Raw genomic sequence first — 16430 nt, forward strand, 5'->3', positions numbered from 1 at the left:
ACAATGTATTGCGCCTGGTACGGAGTCTACTGTGGTGTCGCGAGTGAGAACTAGGGGCAGCAGTACCTGTGATTGTAGAAGCGTCAGAGAAGTCCTGGGAAACCACGTTGCCACACAGTGGGTTTCACGTCAGCCATAGAGTCGAGGGATGGCATACTAAGGCCTAGCCGTTGCTGCCTGGCTTCACGTAGAAGGTAGCCGAGAATTCAGTTGAAGAACACTCCGGTTTGGAGGCAAACCAAAACACCCAGGCGCTACAACGGTGACTAGTTAATGGTGCGCGGACTTCGAAGGGCTCTCTATATGTGATAGAGGAGCTGAAGAGGCTCCCTCGACCCAGGTGACAAAGAGGGCACGATCGACAAGAGGAGCGGAAGCGTAGAGTACCAGGGTGACTTTGGTACAGCAAGCTTCTCAGCCAAAGCAATGCAGCACCTGCTCGACTGATGCCTCCTGGTGGTATGGCGGATGGAGGGTGTGTTAATAAGTCCTGACCCCTCGGTGATGCTGAGCGTACTCGCGCGGCAGATGACAGCCGCTAGCCGCGAGAAGCGCGGGCGCCAGAAGATGGTCCGGTCTTCGGGTGTGTACGGAATCAGCCGTTCGACACACTGCTCTCGCAGAGGTACTTTTGCCAAAAGAGATCAAACGGTCTTTGAATGAGATGCCCACGAGGCGTACAGAAGTTGAGCAGTGACAGCAGATAGAGGTAATGCTGTCGACCGAGTAGAAGAAAAAGAAGAGAGAGCGAGAGGAGAGGGCGGCATGAGCGAGTCTCTAGATCTAACGCAAGCCCAACGAGACGCGGCCTCCCTAGCCCAAGGAGAGTAGTGTCACTGCTTCCCGGCGCTTGGAAAAGGCGCTTGCCGCCAGTGACGCCTCGACATGCCAGTGGTCGACAGTGCCCACGCCCACGGGGGCATCGACGTGGGCTGACTGAACGTGCAGAAATGGCATGTCGGCTTCGCGCCATTCAAGTGCGAGTGTTCGCTGTCCAGGCGGCAAATGTGGGCGCGGCTTCTCATTCTCGATCCGCATTGTATCCGTACTTTCGCACCCGGACTTCGAAGACGTACAGTACGAGTACGAGTAGATCCCCAGCGCCCAGTACGGATGCTGTTGGTCGCCGTGGATGGTGTCCGCAATGGAGCAGGCTTCAACTCTCTCGGTACTAAAGTAGCGAACGGACAGTGCCGGCGGCATTTTGATACAAGTCATCGTACATAAAACCTAGAAACAGCAACAATCACAGTACGGAGTACGCACCGAGAGAATCATGGAAGGCAACATTTAGAACGCTCGTACTTCGGAGAGGCCTCAGGAGAGAGACCATGGCCCGACCGCCTCACCCTTTCGAGGATCCGGACATGTCAACCAGGAGCTCGATGCAGTCCTCACAGTCCGAGACACAACCAGGGTGAACGACCAGGGTGAAAACCGTCTGCGATGGAAAAGACTTGAGGAGGGGGTCACAGGCTCAGCTGCTTCGAGTGTAAGGATTGCCCCTGTAACCTTGCGGGAGGACTCAGGACTTACCTGCCTTGCGAGGAGGGATACGCTCTCGCTCGCTGTTCCATCTTCCAATTCGCTTTGCTCATTGGCCGCGGATGTGGCCCATTGTGTTGTGGCCATCACCTCGCTTAGAGCCAAGTCACGGCGAGCGTCCGCGCTTGTAGAGGTGGCGTTGGGGACTCAAGACACGCGCAGACGCTTCCACCTGTACCTTAGACGCTCGACGCGTAACCGCCGGAACGAAGGAAGGCTTGGTCCAGGTGATCAATGACGGGCTAGTGCCTGAGTCCTAGACACAAGCGAAGAGGATGGAAACACGTTAGATACAACATATTGTAACGAAGCCCGCGTTTCTCTTGTTGGGCGAGAATAAAGTCATGCGCAATTTACTCCAGATCTAGTCCAACTGTCCCATGCCGCCCCAAATCCAATGTGTGCGTTGTTGGTGGCGTCTCCTATGTACTCATGCGCTCTGGTGTCAATCTGTCTTTGCCCGTCCAAAGCCATCTCCAGCAATACGGAGCAGGTTGGACGCCCGTGAGCACATTGAAAAGGGAAATAACATTGCGACAGTCCAGACACCAATTGGGTACATTCATCTAGGGTTAGGGTGTCATTGAACATGATGGCTGTACGGCAGGACCGAGACTTCATCATCTCCACCATGAGTGGTGGACAATGGCCAAACGCTGATATCCACGTAGCGCCTGCATCTGGGCACTTCTCCGTCGACTTGCCTGGAGATGCTTGCCCGGATACAGGATTGCTAGACCAGATGCTGCCCCGTAAGAGATCAATCGCAAGCTTTGGGTCCGAAAGACAACGCGTGACAATAGCTGCTGGGAGAGCGCTAACTCGCAAGTAGTGGGATGAACGAGCCTTCATCGCTGAGGTCCAAGAAGGGTCGAAACCTGCATGGACAATATACTCGATTCGCCATTTGTGGAAGTATTCCTGTCGCTCTTCAAATAGTGCTGCTTCGGCTTCATCAATCTCAAAGACTAGCGCCGGATTCAGGATCGCAGAAGGGGCGTCGCAGGCTTCTTGACACAGGCGTTCGTATTTGACGCGTTCGTCGGCTGCATGCTGATCAATGAGCACGACCAAGTTCTTGCCTTGCTCACCAAGACGAGGGTCGAATCCTGGGAGGCTGGCAAGCACAAACTTACGATCAATCTGACCAATGACAACAGCTTTGGCAAGAGCATCTTTGGTCAGTGTAATGTCACGAACGCCCGAGGTCTCAGAAATTCCCATGGCAAAAGTTGCCCTGCTCGAGACGCATGCAGGGTGATCCGTTAGAGTGGGTATCGGAGTTTCTTTCTTTTTATGTCCAAGGATCCCTTTGTACTTTTGGGAGCGCAGTTCAGCTTCTGGATTCTCGGGCCTGTCAGCTCCTAAGGTGGCGATCTTGGTATGCCTGAGCTTTGGTCGCTGTACAAATTTGGGACTGGGTCTTTCAGCTTCCAACTCGCCCAAGACGGTCCCAGTGACCGGATAGAGACGAATAGACTGGCCATTCCGAGGATTTTCCCAAGATACCGGCCCAGCATCCGCCGTTTTGGTGGCTGAAGAGGCCAACTTTTCGGCCTCTGCTTTCTCGTTGATGCTGATTACCTGAGCCCAGCCCTGGGGGGTTCCCGTAAGCTCCGATATCGATGCAGGATTCGAAGCGTGCGCACGATTTCCTCTGAGTGTGGAAAACTTGAGCCCATTCCCAAGATCTCCGAGTCCTGCAGCACCCCCTGTCTTGATCCTAGGCCAGTCGTTGAACGGGATGCCACTGGAAGGCTTATCTTTGTTTGAGGTTTCTGGGTCGGGTGTTCGCGTAATGTGATTGTTTGGTGGAGATTGCGCGAAAGACTTAGAGGGTAGTACGGTATCCCCACGGATACCAATCATAGTAGGGTTAAAGCCATTCTTATCCAAAAACTGGTAGATCAAGGTCTTCAGAAGATAAGTGAGATTCACGGTTTGCTCTGAAAGCTCTGGTAGTCCATCGCGCTGCAACATGTTCCCTTCTTGGCCTTGCAGTGGTTCAATGCAGATATAGAACATCAGCCAGCGATCGACACCTTTGACAGGCCTGGACTGTAGCTGATGACGTTGATGGGTGCGACGAGAATGGCGTAAATACCCGTCAACACCAAAATCTGAGTGCTCCACGGTCTCATTGACTGCATTGAGTAGTAAATTGCTCCTTTCCCCCCGGCAGACCGGCAAGTGCCTGATAGAAATGAACTGGCAAGTCTTGGAAGCAGCAGCTTTAACGGAGACGGCAGCGCGAATCTTCAAGTTGCCCGAGACCAAAGACAATGTACTCCATGACGATTTGCTCGGATCAGAAAGGAGTTTAGCTTGATGCAGCGTCGACACAAGTTGCTGGAGATATTGGCTTGTTGGATCAGATCGGTGAGGATCCTTGTGCGAATATATCTTGTCGCCGCATTTGAGGGACAGTCGCAGGCTCTCTGGCCCCTGTCTCGCAAGAATGTAGCCCACGGCCACTAATCTTATCCGATCGAATGTCTTTTGTATCTCGGTCGGACGCGAATAGCGAAGGGATATATGCTTCGTACGCACTGGAAGATCTCCGAAGAGGTTGCGCACCTCTACCCGGGTCCCTCTCCGCCAAATCTTTCCATCTTCTTGATCCACGCATTTCTGTCGGAAAATTACTCGCCCGCGATGCAGCGTCAGTTGATTTGCGCTACTCTCTTGTGAATGACGAGACGTGATAGTCAAGAGGGACAAGGACGACAGATTGGATAGGAACCGGCCAGACGAGCCATAACACAGGTTCGAGGAATTGGATTTGGAGGTGCCTAGAATCTTCGTCAGCCACTTCAGCGAACCATTTGGACTTGCTTCATACAGAATGGTTGGGCTAGGTGGCCACCTTCCATGAACTCCTGGCCCGGGATTCCCACTCCATTGTCGCGAACAGAGACGTAATTCCTGTTGAAATCAATTTCGATGGCGACGTAGTCCGGGGTAGCATCTAGGGCGTTTCTCAAAAGTCCTTCAACAACGTCTTCGTATGAAGCCACATCGTGAGCTGCTGAGAGGCTGCAGCGGAGTTGTGGTGGAAGAGGTGAAATTGAGTGGACAGTGGTCATCATGCACAAAGGCGCACGCGGAACTTGCGCGGATCATAAACCAGGGTGACACCATGTCTGTCGCCAGGAAGAGGCCAAAACTGATCAAGCATGTCGACAGGTACGAGTAGTTGCGACCTGGTACTCCGTAGTAGAGCCCTGGTTGCAGACGTGATGGTAAAATGAAGGGATTTGTGGACGGCCTGGGACATGCGCGGATTCCCTGTCGACCTTAAAGGTTTGAGTCCTTGGAGGTTGGGGCCCTTTGGGCATAGTACACACTAATCACTCAGGCAAGTTAGGCGGGAGCTGGAGGCCTGAGTCGCCGCTAACGTAGCCAACTTAGGCACCTGCGTTTAAGCAAACCTTTGAACTTAGGCCTCGGCTTGATTATGCCGACCACGCCAAGCGCCACTCCAACCTGGGAAGGTCAAGCGATGCACTGTCAACTTCAGTCAATCAATTCATTTTCAAGAGGACGACGAGACAGATACCTTAGTCAACAGAGAAACTCCTGGACCAAAGATTCTGGATTTCTGTCTTTGCAGAGTCCCAAGACTCCTCTATCATGACCATCTAGCAATGCTTCCAGTGCTGTCGATAACAAACTGTGCAGCCGACCCAACCCCGTGCAGCAAACATGGCTATCAACAGATCCCGAAAACTGGTGCGCTACTGCCTGTCACGCAGACTTTCAGTCCAGGAGTTTGGATCACTCTTACAGGAGTATCGCAATGAGGTAGATGGCAAGCTGTTGTTCAATGCGCTGGTCGATTGTCGGATTTCATTCTGCGCGCCAGGAGATCCCTTGCTCTCACTATATCTCGAACATGTCGAAATTACCGGCATTCTCAACGTCTCAACTGCACTCCTGATCATCATCAACAAATGGAACAAATCCAAAGAGTCACAAAGCCTGCACATTCTAGAGTGTTACAGTCGACTACTCCAGGACTTTGTGATGGTGATATTGTCCCCAAAGTTCAAAGCGAGCCTTGACGACGTACGAGCTTCCCTAGAGCTATCCTCGAGGTGGCTGGCATCCTTGGCTCCTCAGGTGTCTCATGAATTGGACGGACCCATGGCGAAAACTCACATGGTCGAAGCACTTGCATTTCTCGTTGCTTCCTTAGCCTCTACCACTGCTGGCTGCGAGGCTCTTGCCGTCACCAATTCTCCGGACAGTGTGTCAAGGGAGCTGCCGTCTCGTGTACAAGCCCTTCGCATCTCAGTCCGACAATCTCTGGATTTAGCTCAGTACTCCACGTTGTCGAGCCATCTTCTCAGCCGGATCAATGGTGTCCTCGACGTCCTGAATCAAGACGCGTCCTTGGGTGGCGATTCCTCTGCGCAGTTGCCAGATATAAGAACGATGCAGTTCGAAGCTCGTGTCCCCGAAACTCATATGGTCGCCTCCAGAGCGGCGACAATACTTCATCTTACGGCTATGGTGCGTCACACTATACCGGATGAGCAACAATACTGATAAAACAGCTCTCAGCAGGATCAACGATCGACGACGGGGCTTTGGTCAATTATCTCTGCACTCGTCATCAGGTATGATACTCTGCTGATGAGTCTGATAATCTTGGCTAACTAAATACAAGAATGATTACCAGGCCGTTTTCACAGATCTCTTCATTTTGTCATTTCACATTCTGAGAGAGCAATTCTCGAATACAGAAACCACCCTTTGTTATCAACAATGTCGAGTGTTCCTGCAAAACAAGTTGCCTAGTCTCCTCTCCATGATATCAGCTTCGTCTTTCAATGGCTTCGATACCGAACAGACCATTGTTGAGACATGGCCTCTAGCGCTGGGACAATTATCAACCCCAGAGCTCATGTCGGTTGGGTTCCGGTTTATTTACATCTGCTCACTCCATCGTTTGGTCTCGCACTCAACCAGTATACAGCTAATTGGAAATGACGACTCAATCTCCGGCTTGAGCAAAGGTCTCTACGCGAAAGATGACCTTGTGTCACAGGTAATCTCAAATCACACGAGGGGGCCTAAATTGGTCGAAGAACTTATTCGAAGTGATGGAAGTGCTGGTTCTATTAGTCATGCCCTGGTTGAAGTAAGCCACCTGCATGTGCCTGATGCTGTCACATACTGATGGCTCTCAGATTATGCACAACTATTGTCGTACAAAAGAAACTCAGTACCTGAAAGACCTCTCCAATGCAATCATCCGAAAGCCAGCTGCAATCAATTGTATTACGCTGTTTGTTCCTCCAAGCTTTTGGCTCGGCCCTATATGCATGCTGTTAGACGAATGGCGATGGAATGAAATCCACGGTGGGAAGACCCATCACACTCGAAGTTTTGCTAACAGACAAAAGGCGAAGCCCAACCTGTATACGATGATTTTGGCGCTGCATTTCTGCTGCTACAAGTGTGTAAGGCGCGCCTGAGCCTGTCCGAGACCGACCTCGGCATCCGTAAGAGGGATGGTTTTCTGTCCGAATTTTACAATAATGCCAATGCGGATATTGACTTGGAACATCTCTCGGAAGAACGGAGAACACACCTTGGGAATTGGATTAACGCACTCTACCTTGCAGAAGGCCTGAGCGACGAGCTGTTCACCAACTGCAGCCCACATGACTTCTACATTTTGATACCAACGCTACTTAGGCAATCCATAACTGCGTACCACCAAGAGAAACTTACCAAAGAGTCTCTCAAAGCTGGTCTTGAGTGTAAGTTGATTAGATTTTGACGCATTTCAACTGACAACAGACAGATCTTTTGGAGCCGTTCCTTCTTCCATCCCTCTTTCCAGCACTCAACTGGATCACCAGAGTGCTTCAGGAGGACACTCTCGATACCTCCTTTATTCTAGATGTTTTGATCAAGGTTCCTGGAAGCCCCGAGTCACGAGATATCCATGGTACCATCCTATCCATGTCCGCAGGCAGCCTTGGCGAACAAATAAAGTCAAAGCAAATGCATGATGACGGCAAATTGATGGCCATCAGCGAACAATTAAATCACTACCCGGAGTTCTCTTTCTCGGTCAAAAGTAGATGGTTCAATGACTACGACCGGATCTCCACCACCCTACAACAAAGCATCATAACCATGATCACTAGCAACGAAGCCGTAACCAGTCCAGACCACTCTACCCCAGATATCACAACTATGGTGCATACTGCCGTCGGCGTCCTCGGCGCTCAAGGAACTCTCCGCATACTTCTAAGAGTGCTTATTCAGCTTAGCGATAGCCATGAATTTCTCTCCGCGGTTGACACTATCTCGACCATTGTTTGTGTCGGCGGTCGACAACTAAAGGAAGCTTTGAAAGTACAGCACCAGAGTTTGGGACGCATTCTCAAAAAAGAGTCAATACTAGCGGAAGCGGTGGTTCGGTTACATAGACAGGTCGAGGGTTATACGAATCTCCTTACCGTCCAGGACATGAATTTGAACGAGTTTACCTTCGCCCAACATCTCAGCAATATCGACACGGCGAATCCCAACCTAGATGGTGTTCCAACTTCAGCCGGACCGATGGATACCCAAGTAGATCAAGAACAGGCTGACGGTATTGACCAGGTTCTCGACGAAGCTGCCGCTCTAGGAAGCTTGGACTCCAACGATGCAGACATGAACTTTGACGCTCTGTATGGGTTACAAAACAACGACATGGACTTGAATGACCTAGATCTTGATATGTTCTAGCAAACTTTGTTTCTCTACAAGCACTATTAGTGTAATGTTTTGTCTCTGGGTGGAGAGCTTCTGAACACTTGAAAATTCCCTAACGCAAACAAAAATCAACGCGTAGACGCTGCAAGGCCAAGGATATGGCTTCCCGCTGTCCAGATCCGAGATATTTCAGGCTTATCAAGAATAGTAGCAAAGGATGGACCTGCAGTGTTGCAGGAATATTAATTCCACGAACTTCTTGGTCTGCTCCCTCATTCACCCCTCGAGAAGGCTGGGCCTTGCTGTGGCCGTACACGTCGACATCTCCGAAAGCATAGCTCAATGTCCCCAGAAAGTCTTGAACAGTCTCCTGGAGGGCGTTTGTTTGCAAACGTACCAGGTTGCTGCAATCCAACCTTCTACAACTCTTTGTCTCGGCTAGACTTGGGCTCCCGAGCAGCGCCAAAGCATCGATCAACGCAGCATGTAGGCAGATCTTGGAAACAAAATATCTGGTCCAATGAAAGAAACCGTTCCAGGAACGAAAAAGGTAAAGCCGAAAAGGAGAATCAGCGACCCAAAGACCATGCCGTCTTATTGGGATGCTTTCTTCGCCGGCAACATGTTGTGGCAGCCATTCGGGTATATCACACCATCCAGCCACTTTCTCTTCGAGTCTCAGGGCAGCTTTGAAGTATGTATCAACCAAGGTGTGTCGATCCAATGGCTTCGTGTGGCAAACAGAGATGAAATTCTTGATCCGAGCACGTAACTTTGAAACGCCGTGGAAGAAAGTCCGCACTCGCAAAGTAGCGTTGGGCACAACGTCTACGGCTTTTGGGATTTGAGCTTCCAGCATCAGATACTCCTGGGAAGGCTCTTCACTTGCAAACAACGGTTTCCAATGCTTGATTGAAGTTAGTTTGTTAACTTTATGAGCACGATCAGGGTTCCCTTTACCATGGAAGAGAGAAGGAGCTGATATAAATGCCGGCTTTCTGGAGTGGCGAACTGCTCATCACCTCGCATACGTAGCAGCATTAATGCACCGTCGATATGAGCTTGATGCGCCGGATTTCCGCTCCAGTTGACGTGGGTTGAACTAGTGATACTGGCAAGGACCTATTGCCGGTTAGATGCTTGCTAACACTCCGGAGAACTTCTCCTACCTCTCTGAGACCTAACAGCCAGACAGCGACGAGGGTCTCATCTTTGAGACGCTGATCAGGATCGGCCAAGGCTGTGTTGGTTCCTGAGACAGCCTTTGCATACTCGAAATCGACAATGTTGCTCATATCAACTGTGGGTGATCGATTTGCGAGATTCATGATTCCCACAGCCCGCATGGCAGCATACAGGTATGAATGACGGCCAGCTTTCAAGAGGATCGTGGGGAGGAATGTAAAAGAGTCGTTGCCATAGAGAATTCGAGAATGAACATCCAGCTGCGCGAGCGAATACCAGACAGCTTGTTCTGTCACGTCTTTGAGGACATTGCCCATAGGTACTGGAGTTTGCGGATATCTTTTAGAGAATTCCAGAAGCGAATCGCTTTGAGCAGTGTTGCTCTCATCCGACTCGATACATACGGCCTTAGCATCGTGACCGTGTGGTACCAAGCTTTCGCTCGAACTGCTCCTCGATTCTCCCGGCGCCGACATGAAGACAGTTGGTCGAATGGAGCCATAATCGGAGGATCGGTAACCCGGACAAGGTCGCTTGAGCCTGGCACAGTTGCGACAGCCAGGTTTGCCTTCGTCACACTAGCTTTCAGTAAGTCCAATGTTTCGCACAGAACTAGTCAATCGCTTCCAGCCCACCTTCACCCTCCGCTTCCGACACAGACCGCAGCCTGTACTTGGACGTCCGATATTGCCCATGGAGACTGGTTGGGGTCAGACCAGCCCTTGGAGGTCGGGCAGTTGCGAACGAAGCCCTTCGGGTAAGGCGTATCGTTGTTCTATCTGGAAGACTGTCGTTTAAGAGCCAGCCGCGACCGTGTTGCATAGAAGCCGATAATGTGTAGAGATCGAGGTTTTAAGGACGTGCCGGTGCACCAGTAACTTATCCTCGTGGCTTTCTGCGTCCTGCTACGCTCAGGGGGGTATATCCTAGCGTAGCAACCATCGCGTGTGTTGCATCTGCGTACTCGGCTGTGTTGGCTTGATACGGTGCAGACACTTCTCAGCTCGTCGACACTGAAAGTGCTCAGCAGTGATACCACCGTCTCTGGGGCTTAGATTGAGAATGTCGTCGGGGGATTTATGGTAATGTGAAAGCTGAATCAGCATTGTCTCAAGAGATGAAGAATAAAGTCGCCAACAGCTGCGCCTCGCATGGCTAGCCATGATGAGTTAGTAGAGCCGACAAGTCGAGACCACCTCGAGTCCAATAACAAGACGGCGGTACCTGAGGGCATCTCAGCCGCGCCGCCACGTGTAAGAAAGACCAGGATTATGCGAGAGAACTCGGTTAAAAAAAGCTCAGTAGCAGCCTCGAGGTCATGACCAATATCAGATGTGGAAGTGCTGGTGGAGGTGTCACTTTCCATCCTACCGCAACTCTGCATAGCAACTTCGGCACACTCTCATTTTCTAGTATCCAGGGATTCTGCAACAGCTGAGACGACCTCGACCTCCATTCCTAACTGTTGATCTTGAGGGTCATGATTTGTGAGCAGCGGAACCACCTCATCACCATACAGGATAGCCGTCATGTACGTGGTGGCTTGCGCTACCGGTACAGTTACTGTTTATCACTAGAAGATATCCGGGTAGGGTTCTGATGAGCATCTTGATGCTTGAGAACAAGATGTGACAGGAGGAGACCAGGACATGTATGGACCAACGAACGGATGTTCAGGGCACGAACAAAGCCGACATTTCACTCATAGCCAATTCCGCCACTCGAAAAGAGAGCCAGAATGGTACACCCAACAAAAGCCCCGTGATCTTTCATCTTTCCGTGTTGCTCTCAAAACGAGAATTTCGTGCCGACGGTTGATGGGGCGAGCTTTCCTGGCATCAATTTCTCGATCTCGAACTTGGCTCGCCAACCCGAACAGTGACCAGGCATCAGGATGTCAGGGTTGAGATCTTTCAACTCAGCCACTGTTTCCTTGATCCAAGCCTCATTTGGACCGACGAGGTGATAGCCTCCGATCACAGCATGTAACTTGGAAGTTCCACCAAGCTGCACAGCGTGCTTCACCACGTTGACTACTCCGGCATGGCTACAGCCGGTGAACACCACAAGTCCTTTACCTGCGAACGGTTAACTGGCATCAGACAATAACGATCTTGTATGGGAACATACCCTTGACATTGCACATTAAAAATCGCTCGTCGAGAATGAGCTCGTCGCTTTCCCAAGTACTGGTATCTGGATTCAGTCTCACGCCTCGCTTGAACCCGACCTCGTAGCTGGTTACTCGGGGAATCTCCCCAGAGACCAGGAACATGTCGTCGAGAACCGTGTGCGCCTTATCGTTCTTGACCACAGTAGCTCCCGCGGCCTCGATTTCTGCGAAAGTCGGATCTGCCTCCAGCGACACTGGTCCAGCTGGGCCCAGGAACCCTCGATAATGTGGTCGATCCGGGTGAAGATCAACGACGACGGGACTGTCTGAAGCCCTTGCCTCGTTTATCATGGAAATGGCTTTCAACATTCCACCAGAATGATCTCGATGCCAGTGGGAGAGTTGCACAAGCTCGATCGATCCTATATCTGCTCTCAACCGCCTTGCGTTGAGTTCCCAGATGTGATCCTCCGGAGCCGTGTCGAAGAGCATCGTTCGCCGCTTGTCGCCTTTAGTTGCAGTCTAAATATCATAAGCCGCCGTTGTGCCAGTTGGTCATTACTCTCACAATCATCAATGATAGGCCATGAGCTCCACAACACAAGTTGTCCATCCTGATTTCGTATCCAGCACCGCCTCTCTCTGCATGCTGGATTGGTCCACGAACTGCAACATCGGGCATCTGGCCGCCGACAGTCAATCCGGGTACTTGGTAGGACGAGATGGGATCAAGCTCGTTATCGACGATGACCAGCACCTCCAAACTATCGACTTCGGCGAGTTGAGCCATGTTGATACTCTGAGACTGCTGCATTTGTCAGAGTGTTGAACACTGATTTGAAAGTGTCAAGACTCTCCCAGTTTATGTTCTATGGTGGCTGACGGTCTCGGGTTTCATATAAACCCGACGAAAGCCAGAGCCTGGTACTTCGTACAGGTGATACGGACGAAAGATAAAACCTGGATAGATGAGACGGTTACATCTTGTAGAAGTCCTGAACCAACCAATTAATAAGGAAAAGTGACATGCACGGGAAGCCCTACATTGGGGGCTAGTTTGCTGGTACGCCTAAACGCTCATCAGGCCTGACAGGAATGGGGTCTGGGTAGTTGAGCGCGCTTCGACGTTCAATCGTCTTATTTCCATTGTACTTAACTATTATCCAGTCTGTCGTACGACATGTAAGACTGACAAATTTCAAGAAACCGGCCATGTCCATTTCGCCACACTGGCGCATTTCCTCTCTTAGAGAGTTGCCGATGCAACAAGGACACATTACGGCTTAACGTGATGCGAAGCAAGACAATCCTTACAAACAATCAGCTCAGTGCACCTCGAGCAACCATGCGTCGTCAAGTCGTTCGTTTGACATTGATAGGCCGCCTTGGAGCAGAACGGTGGAATCGGCGACCACATCGGCGACCACATCGGCAGCGAACCAACCACGCGGCAGCGGCTTGCTCCCTCCCTGGGGAAGAATCTCCTGCCAATGCCCAGAGTCAACGTCAAAGACCCATACATCGCCCAGCATTCTGCCTGCACCTTGGTGTCCAAGACTGCTCGGGTCGCTCTCTCCGAACATGGTCAGGAGCGTTTCGCGACCACGGATTTTCAATGGCAGCAAGCAGCAGACGCTTCTTGGTGAAGGACCCTCTCGGCCATCTGCGGCAAATCGCACCGTGCTCCAACTGTTATCGCCAGGGCTAAAGATGTCAAGAGTGCCGCCTTGCTCCTTGGTCCCATCGAATCCATTCATGCGCCAGAGCTTCCCTGAGGCAAAGGTGATCGATGCTCCTCCCCGCGGCGGATCAGGTGCTGCCGCACACTGCCGCCATTTCCTCTGAGAGACGTCAAATGCCCACAAGTCGGCCAGCCGATCCTTCGCCAAACACCCAGAGTGCAGATATATGGTATCGTTTCCATCGTTTGCAAGAGCGTGATAGCTGCGGCCGGGAGGAAAGGGCGACTCACGATCCTGAGGCGTGATTTCAGACCAGGACTGGGTGGCAGGGTCGAAGCTCCAAAAAGCACCATGCTCCTCAATGGGTGCCATAGCAGTGCCCCCGCGCCCTGAGAAAACAAACATCTTTCCTTGGATGACTGTCGAGGCCGTGCCCACTCGTGGCTGTGGTGCATGCGATGCCGTGATGGCGGAGATGGGAATTTGCTGGACAGACTCATCTGGTTGTGGAAAGAAGTTAGTATTCTGGGGGGAAATTTATGCCAACCAAATACTATCGTAACAGTCAGCACTGACCTTGACCGATCGAGAAAGAGTAAAGGCTCGAATCAACCGGCTCACGAGGTCTGATCTCGCCTCCATAGATGTAAGCCGTCTTCCCTATGACTGCCAGTGTTTGTGACGAGCGGCAAATCAGAGGGTCGGACAAACATCTCTTCCAGGTTCCAGATAACATTTTGCCAAAGCGAGAGTCAGCTTTTGCTCAAGAGCGAATGGATGACCTCCCGACCTGCTGTATTTATGAGTGCACAACCCTGAGCGAGAGCAAGAAAAGGCTGAGAGCGTGGCCATGTTTCATACTCTCTGTACCTTGTGGATGGTTATTCATTTGCATACGTCAATTCTCTTGGTTCCACTCATTGCCGTGCCTGTCAGGTCTCGCCATGTCATATAGTGGACTGGGGCTGCAGAGAATCAACAAGCTCTGGAACAAGTAGATCCTCCAGAAATTAGACTTCGGTGAAAATTACAAGTCCTGTTTCGTGTGGGCGTATAATATGTCCCAATGCGGGTAGGACGGCGGCGGATCCTTATTTCAGCTCAACATTGGTGGCTGTCGCTCTCTTCTTCCTCGTCGTCCCTCCATCACCTCCAACAATGGTGATCGAAAGAACATCTGCTGCTAGGCCACGCTCTGGCAAGATTCGTCGTGGCCATTCCGGTTGCAAGGCGTGTCGGCGCAGGGGAAAGCTTGTGCGTTGCACCTCCACCGTCCACATTGCGCTTTGCTGACACTCACTAGTGTGATGAGGGCAAGCCGGCGTGTCTGGCATGCTACAGGCTCTCATTACACTGCGAGTACGGACGAGATATTTCCTTCCACCATTACAACGGCGCGAAGGCTCATGCTGCCAGTTTTAGGGATTCATTGGTGTATCAAGTGGCAGAGTGTCACGGAACCGCATCCTTGATCAAGTGGCAGGATCCCTCGTACGAGCTGAAATTCACGGGAACCAGGTCCAATGCGATACCACCGGTCGCGCCATTTGGTGAAGACGACATCTTGGGCGTCTATTTCAAGCACTTCGAAAGTCATGTCAGCAAGGTGCTACCAGGAGTGCCGGCGGGATTTTCCAAAACTATTCGGTCATCGGCCGCATTGTGCTATGCTGTCCTCTGCTTATCAGCGTCGAATTTGGCCATGCTTGACGCACGTGTGGACCATCGTCAGATATCTCAAGATCAAAGAAGTTCGGTCTTTAGCCCAATAGCGAATCGAGCACACTATAATCGAGCACGGGAATATCACGATCGAGCCGTGCTCTCTTTAGAGTCCGAGGAGATTAGCAAAGAACCGTCTAGCTGCGCGTCGGCGCTGGCGGCGAAAGTTCTCCTGGCCATCTATCATCACGCGTCGACTGATCACCTGAGATTCCAAATGGCTGTGGAGGATAGCAATCACTTCGTTAACAAGCACGTCGCCACCATTATGCAGTCAGCGGATGCGCGGGAATCACTCCAGATGTGGCATCGCCTCTCTGTATCATCTCGGACCTCGCGCCGACCGACTCTGCTCATTGAGGACGAGGCCAATGTCTGTTCCCGACCGAACCCCGCCTTGCCCAATACTGTTGAGCAGCTACACCTGACCTGCATCTTGGGCATGAGTTCAGATGATCTGATCTATGACATCCTGATCAAGACTGTCGAGCTTCGAAGGAGAGCCGTAGTGTTTCGCGCCGTCTCAGGTGTGGCCAATGTGTCAGACCAGTCGCAGGGCCTTGGACGTCTTGCTCACCAACACCTGGACAGGCTACTTGGCAGGTGGAGTAGCAAGGAAGAGTACGAAGAAGCAGAATCGACGTTCATTCAGGGTCCGCATCTGATAAGCCTCTTAAAGACTCAACAAGATAGATTGTCAGTGTGGAGATCCAGGCTCGACGTGGCTCAGCTTCCACCCGAAATATGGAGCGATCCGGACTCTTCACGTTGTTCTAAGGACTCGAAAAACGAATCTCGAACGTTACCCAGCCATAGGGATGCGATGAATGGTCTGTACTACTTCCTTTGCCAAATCATGATCGCCACACTTCGGGGAAATGACTCCCTGCAAGACTCACCGACAGAATCGGGTCAATCGTATCTCCCATGGGTGGAGACGATGGTACAGATGATGGTCTGCATCATTGATACACTGGAATTTTCCACATCAAGTACGTCTGACGTTTATACCTTTAGCTTGACGGAAGTCCTCGTCCAACTCTCTCTTACCTGGCATTCAACGTCTACTTTTCGACATATCCTGGACACTACGTGGCCTCGGCTAGAGGCCGGAGGCCGTGGCTTCGAACATTCCCACTGTCCCACCCACTTGGCGAAGCGTATCATCACTCTTCTAGCCGATCTGTGGTCCCAAGGGCAGGCTGTCACATACGCATCTCTGGCAGTCGAGGAGAGTGTCCCGAAGCTGCAGTTGCTCGCAATCGGCCAACCTGTCGACCTCGTGTTGTGCGGCCACGGTGCCGATGGCACATCATTCATTACGAGGACACAATTGCCTTGAAATTGGAGGAAGTCATCGATTTCAGTCTCTAGAATCATGAATTACGCATATCGGCAGGCTCGGCGGTGTTTATACCAAGAGCCTAGTGCTATTTCAGAGGATCAATATGAAATGGGTGGCT

The 16430-nt window shown here is 51.4% G+C and overlaps 7 protein-coding genes across 7 annotated transcripts; 2 read left to right on the forward strand and 5 right to left on the reverse strand.

Annotated features, from left to right (window-relative positions):
* Positions 1–813: 813 nt before the first annotated feature.
* On the reverse strand, positions 814–1203 carry PV08_05091 (uncharacterized protein; the record flags this gene model as incomplete). Its single annotated transcript, XM_016379435.1, has 1 exon — positions 814–1203. The coding sequence occupies one exon, from the start codon at positions 1201–1203 to the stop codon at positions 814–816; it is 390 nt and encodes a 129-aa protein (XP_016238112.1).
* A 684-nt stretch (positions 1204–1887) lies between these two features.
* On the reverse strand, positions 1888–4631 carry PV08_05092 (uncharacterized protein; the record flags this gene model as incomplete). The annotated part of the gene is made up of 2 exons (XM_016379436.1): positions 1888–4337; positions 4388–4631. 2 exons carry the CDS (start codon positions 4629–4631, stop codon positions 1888–1890), a joined length of 2694 nt encoding a protein of 897 aa, XP_016238113.1.
* A 619-nt stretch (positions 4632–5250) lies between these two features.
* On the forward strand, positions 5251–8298 carry PV08_05093 (uncharacterized protein; the record flags this gene model as incomplete). The annotated part of the gene is made up of 6 exons (XM_016379437.1): positions 5251–6060; positions 6105–6167; positions 6218–6691; positions 6741–6912; positions 6957–7316; positions 7361–8298. The coding sequence occupies 6 exons, from the start codon at positions 5251–5253 to the stop codon at positions 8296–8298; spliced, it is 2817 nt and encodes a 938-aa protein (XP_016238114.1).
* Positions 8299–9183: 885 nt separating this feature from the next.
* On the reverse strand, positions 9184–10145 carry PV08_05094 (uncharacterized protein; the record flags this gene model as incomplete). Its single annotated transcript, XM_016379438.1, has 3 exons — positions 9184–9387; positions 9435–10028; positions 10086–10145. 3 exons carry the CDS (start codon positions 10143–10145, stop codon positions 9184–9186), a joined length of 858 nt encoding a protein of 285 aa, XP_016238115.1.
* Positions 10146–11238: 1093 nt separating this feature from the next.
* Positions 11239–12353, reverse strand: PV08_05095 (uncharacterized protein; the record flags this gene model as incomplete). The annotated part of the gene is made up of 3 exons (XM_016379439.1): positions 11239–11528; positions 11581–12085; positions 12132–12353. The coding sequence occupies 3 exons, from the start codon at positions 12351–12353 to the stop codon at positions 11239–11241; spliced, it is 1017 nt and encodes a 338-aa protein (XP_016238116.1).
* A 535-nt stretch (positions 12354–12888) lies between these two features.
* On the reverse strand, positions 12889–13981 carry PV08_05096 (uncharacterized protein; the record flags this gene model as incomplete). The annotated part of the gene is made up of 2 exons (XM_016379440.1): positions 12889–13745; positions 13822–13981. The coding sequence occupies 2 exons, from the start codon at positions 13979–13981 to the stop codon at positions 12889–12891; spliced, it is 1017 nt and encodes a 338-aa protein (XP_016238117.1).
* A 422-nt stretch (positions 13982–14403) lies between these two features.
* Positions 14404–16309, forward strand: PV08_05097 (uncharacterized protein; the record flags this gene model as incomplete). The annotated part of the gene is made up of 2 exons (XM_016379441.1): positions 14404–14499; positions 14549–16309. The coding sequence occupies 2 exons, from the start codon at positions 14404–14406 to the stop codon at positions 16307–16309; spliced, it is 1857 nt and encodes a 618-aa protein (XP_016238118.1).
* Positions 16310–16430: the final 121 nt, after the last annotated feature.

Source organism: Exophiala spinifera, assembly GCF_000836115.1.
Source record: "Exophiala spinifera strain CBS 89968 unplaced genomic scaffold supercont1.3, whole genome shotgun sequence".
Lineage (NCBI taxonomy): Eukaryota > Fungi > Ascomycota > Eurotiomycetes > Chaetothyriales > Herpotrichiellaceae > Exophiala > Exophiala spinifera.